The sequence below is a fragment of the Oncorhynchus mykiss genome, chromosome 12, assembly GCF_013265735.2.
Source record: "Oncorhynchus mykiss isolate Arlee chromosome 12, USDA_OmykA_1.1, whole genome shotgun sequence".
Lineage (NCBI taxonomy): Eukaryota > Metazoa > Chordata > Actinopteri > Salmoniformes > Salmonidae > Oncorhynchus > Oncorhynchus mykiss.
In genome coordinates this window covers 55,281,512-55,286,816 of record NC_048576.1, presented here as the reverse complement: position 1 = coordinate 55,286,816, position 5,305 = coordinate 55,281,512, and the positions used below count along the sequence as shown (strand labels likewise).

At 41.9% G+C, this 5,305-nt stretch overlaps 1 protein-coding gene across 1 annotated transcript; it reads right to left on the bottom strand.

Annotated features, from left to right (window-relative positions):
- Positions 1-1,381: 1,381 nt before the first annotated feature.
- Positions 1,382-5,086, bottom strand: LOC110537797 (H/ACA ribonucleoprotein complex subunit 2-like protein). The gene is made up of 4 exons (XM_021624188.2): positions 4,763-5,086; positions 4,435-4,504; positions 4,228-4,333; positions 1,382-2,340 (listed from the first exon to the last, which is right to left on the bottom strand). The coding sequence occupies exons 1-4, from the start codon at positions 4,941-4,943 to the stop codon at positions 2,215-2,217; spliced, it is 483 nt and encodes a 160-aa protein (XP_021479863.2). The 5' UTR covers positions 4,944-5,086; the 3' UTR covers positions 1,382-2,214.
- Positions 5,087-5,305: the final 219 nt, after the last annotated feature.

Here is a 5,305-nt window from a genome sequence, read left to right as displayed (position 1 = left end):
CAGCTGGAGGCAGGGCTTTCTCCTATAGAGCTCCATTTTTATGGAACGGTCTGCCTACCCATGTCAGAGACGCAAACTCGGTCTCAACCTTTAAGTCTCTACTGAAGACTCATCTCTTCAGTGGGTCATATGATTGAGTGTAGTCTGGCCCAGGAGTGGGAAGGTGAACGGAAAGGCTCTGGAGCAACGAACCGCCCTTGATGTTTCTGCCTGGCCGGTTCCCCTCTTTCCACTGGGATTCTCTGCCTCTAACCCTATTACAGGGGCTGAGTCACTGGCTTACTGGGGCTCTCTCATGCCGTCCCTGGAGGGGGGTGCGTCACCTGAGTGGGTTGATTCACTGATGTGGTCATCCTGTCTGGGTTGCCCCCCCCCCCTCCTTGGGTTGTGCCGTGGCGGAGGTCTTTGTGGGCTATACTCAGCCTTGTCTCAGGATGGTAAATTGGTGATTGAAGATATCCCTCTAGTGGTGTGGGGGCTGTGCTTTGGCAAAGTGGGTGGGGTTATATCCTTCCTGTTTGGCCCTGTCCGGGGGTGTCCTCGGATGGGGCCACAGTGTCTCCTGACCCCTCCTGTCTCAGCCTCCAGTATTTATGCTGCAGTAGTTTGTGTCGGGGGCTAGGGTCAGTTTTTTATATCTGGAGTACTTCTCCTGTCCTATTCAGTGTCCTGTGTGAATCTAATTGTGCATTCTCGAATTCTCTCCTTCTCTCTTTCTTTCTCTCTCTCGGAGGACCTGAGCCCTAGGACCATGCCCCAGGACTACCTGACATGATGACTCCTTGCTGTCCCCAGTCCACCTGGCCGTGCTGCTGCTCCAGTTTCAACTGTTCTGCCTTATTATTCGACCATGCTGGTCATTTATGAACATTTGAACATCTTGGCCATGTTCTGTTATAATCTCCACCCGGCACAGCCAGAAGAGGACTGGCCAACCCACATAGCCTGGTTCCTCTAGGTTTCGGCCTTTCTAGGGAGTTTTTCCTAGCCACCGTGCTTCTACACCTGCATTGCTTGCTGTTTGGGGTTTTAGGCTGGGTTTCTGTACAGCACTTTGAGATATCAGCTGATGTACGAAGGGCTATATAAATACATTTGATTTGAGCTGTATGTTTACAGATGAGGGCATTTTGTTTAGAAATACTAGTCTAAGTTGTCAAGACAAAAAAACATCTAAAAATGTGATTGTCTGCTGTTCCCTGCTACCAAACAAACATGCCCTACTACCTTATTGCTTCCACCACACTGGTCTTTCAATAATGGCAATCTCAAATGCCCACTTAGGCTTTTGTCAAACATTTGTCATTCATTTTCTCAGTCACCATCATTGGATTCATGATGCAAACGTATTCCCCCTCAAAATGCAGACTTTGCATCGAGATTTACAAAAGAAACAAGTATTTATTGCATCAATACAGCATTGCATCACATACTAATTTACCTTCCTCAAAACAAAATCAAAATAACCTTTATGCAAAAGGAAATGTCTATATGCCTGTAAAAAACACAAGACAAACAATGAATCAAACTTTACCTACCAAATTTCAAAGTAGGAGATATATGACACAGTAGTTCACAACTACAATGAGAATGGGATTGCAAGAAATGATTTCATGTTTAACTGAGCAGGCATCCTGTAGTCCCATGTGGTCACTCAATTAGAACTGTCTGTTCAAGCGAACAAAAAAGTACACACGAGATAATCTCAGCATATTATCTGTAACCTAATCCTGATCATTCAAATACAAAGAGGCTGGTCACAATATAGTACTGCAGAATCAGTCGGTGCAGACTTCTTTTCATATTTAAATGACAAATGTTTTAAAACAATGCAAGCCATAGTAGCGACAACATTTATATCACAACAGTTACACACTAGATTTTTCCAAATGTACTTGGCCGTAGACAATGCATGGCTCCCACAGAATGAGGAAAATAAAGTTATGTCCAGCTACAGTTAAGACTGCATATACTTAACACCAAAAGAATGGGGGTGTCATCTACCTTATGCCCTGTTGACATTTTACGGGGATCACTGCTAGTGTATGATATTCCCGGTTCAACGTACACAGCGAGATATACTACAACACCCTGTAGCTTGGCTCAAGTATGAAAGTCCATTTCACTCACTCGTTAATTCTGCCTACAGCCAGACATTCTCAGATACCATAGGGGTTTGCCTGTCCATCTGAGTCCACTAGCCAGTGACATGGTTCAGAGGGGTTTAGGCAGGGCAGAAACCTCATCGAAACACTCATCATAGGCCTCCTTATAGTCCTCATGAGATTTGATCATGATGACGCAGGTGGGCCGCTTTGAGCCAGCAGACGACCCAAGGTCCTGAGGAGACAAATAGCAGGGTTAGAAGGCAATCATTCACATCACCATATGTTTAGTCGTATTAGACATGAAACCCCCGAACAAATGGGACGGTATGTGATTTACTGCTGTAAAACTAACACGTCAGCAATTCATAGTAAGCTATAGGTATCTGTCAATATAAAGGAAACACTTGAGTAAATGAGGGATACAAAGTATTTAGAAAGCAGGTGTGGTTCCTGAGTTAAGGAAGCAATTAACATCCACATAATACTTAAGGTCATGTATAAAAATGCCCAGGTGTCCATTGTGTTGGCAACCATGGCTAGAAGAGATCCGACCTTGAAAGAGGGGTCTCAAAGGATATTGGATATTTGTAATGATGACAATTACAACAATACTGAATGAACAATGAACACATGCAATATGTGCCATGTAAAAAAGATAACGTTTGGCTTCCTTGCTCAGAACATATGAAAGCTGATGGTTCAATATTCCCAGTTAAGAAGTTTTAGGTTGTAGTTATTATAGGAATCATGACACGTCGACTATTTCTCTCTATACCATTTGTATTTCATATACCTTTGACTATTGGATGTTCTTATAGGCACTTTAGTATTGCCAGCCTAATCTCAGGAGTTGATAGGCTTGAAGTCATAAACAGCACTGTGAGTCAAGCATTGCTAAGAGCTAAGCATTGCTAAGAGCTAAGCATTGCTAAGAGCTAAGCATTGCTAAGAGCTAAGCATTGCTAAGAGCTAAGCATTGCTAAGAGCTAAGCATTGCTAAGAGCTAAGCATTGCTAAGAGCTAAGCATTGCTAAGAGCTGCTGGCAAACACAGTAAAGTCTGAATGAATGCTTACGAGCCTGCTGCTGCCTACCACCACTCAATCAAATATCAAATCATAGACTTAATTATAATATAATAAACACGAGCCTTTGGTCATTAATATGGTCAAATCCAAAAACATTCATTTTGAAAATAAAAAGTTTATTCTTTCAGTGAAATATGGAACCGTTCCGTATTTTATCGAACGGGTGGCATCCATAAGTCTAAATATTGCTATTACATTACACAACCCTCAATGTTATAATTATGTAAAATTCTGGCAAATTAGTTCGCAACGAGCCAGACGGCCCAAACTGTTGCAAATACCTTAACTCTGCGTGCAATGAACACAAAAGTTGTAACACAATTTTAACTAAATATGCAGGTTTAAAAAAAATATACTTCTGTGTATTGATTTTAAGAAAGGCATTGATGTTTATGGTTAGGTACATTCGTGCAACAATTGTGCTTTTTTTGCAAATCCGCTTTTGTTAAAACGAAGTAGGCTGTCATTCGATTATAAATTAACAGGCACCGCATTGATTATTTGCAACGGAGGACAAGCTAGTTAACCTAGTAATATCATCAACCATGTGTAGTTAACTAGTGATTATGTTAAGATTGATTGATTTTTATAAGATAAGTTTAATGCTAGCTAGCAACTTACCATGGCTCCATGCTGCACTCGTGTAACAGATGGTGAAGCCTGCCACGCAGCCTCCTCGTGGAATGCAACGTAAACGGCCATAATCAGCATCCAAAAATGCTGATTACCGATTGTTATGAAAATTGAATTTAATCGTCAGGGCCGATTTTCAAGCTAACACTTATGGGAGATTCTGGATCAGCACCTGAGACGGCGTTTTCCACCACTATCAAGAAAACACCAAATAATGGCGTTGCATCTCCAATAGTTTTAGACACTTGCAGAATCTAAAGATGCATCGATGCAGTTCTGACAGCTTGTGGTGGCCCAACACCCTATTAAGACACTATGCTGGTGTTTCCTTTATTTCGGCAATTACCTGTATATGGTTTACATTTTCCTCCAAGATGTATAGGTAAAATGGTTACTCACCACTTTTGAGGGAATGTAGGCATATGGCAAACTCCTGTCCTCACACATGACTGGTAGATGGCAGTAAACATCGATTGGAAGAGTATCCCCAGCCAACACCACAATGCTGTAAAATAAGTTTGAATATATCAGTTATCTGACTGATACACCTGAACAGGGGATAATGCACCACGCAGCCAACATTTGCACACTGAGAACAAAACTTACCCAGTTTCTCCTTTGTTGATGAACTTCTGGACTTCTTTCACTCCTCTGCGAATTTGTTTGAGCTTGGATGCTGAAAAGGGACAGAAGAGCGTTGGAAATAAGAAACCTGCTAGTCTTGTTGGTTGACAGTGTGTGGCAACAAACATTTGTTGCCGAATTGCTAGCTAGGACACGTGCTAACGTAGCATGCTAGATAACTTTCAATATTTACCAAGCTACACCACTTAGCTAGTTAACTTCCTGACTGTATATCGATAGCAAATCCATGTAATATCTTAGCATGTATCTGGCAGTAGGTACATGAAGCTAATAAGACTGGTTAAATTACCCTTTTTTACACATTTGTAAAGTTTCTTGCTTAGCTTCTTGGTGGCAAGTGGATTCGCGATTGGGTTAATGTTTGCGATCAACTCTAGATACGATTTCTCTGTCACTCCGGTCTCCGTCCCTCCGGTTTCCGTCGCTCCAGCATCCTCCTTGATGGCCTTTTCCTTCTTTACCTTTGTCATGTTTTCGATTAAACAAATAACATTAAACAAAACGTTTGCTTGCTGTTTGCAGCGTGCTTTGCAAGGGGAAAAAAAATGCTACACACGTGCTGCCTAAAAAGGTTTCCGGTAGTTGCGACGTGTTTCCGACACGCATGTATTTTTGGAGGGCGGACTACACCCAAAAAGTTGTATTGCCGCCACTTACTGTGCGAGAGGAAAACAAAAAGATCCCACAAAACGGGAACATTGTGTAGGTGGGGGAAAAAATATATTCGGATGACCAACAACAATAAAAACATCCTATTTATTTAGTTAAAAACAAAAAAGCCAGGGGAGGGTGGGATATCTTCCAATGCCAGTACCCCATGTAGGTTCTCTTT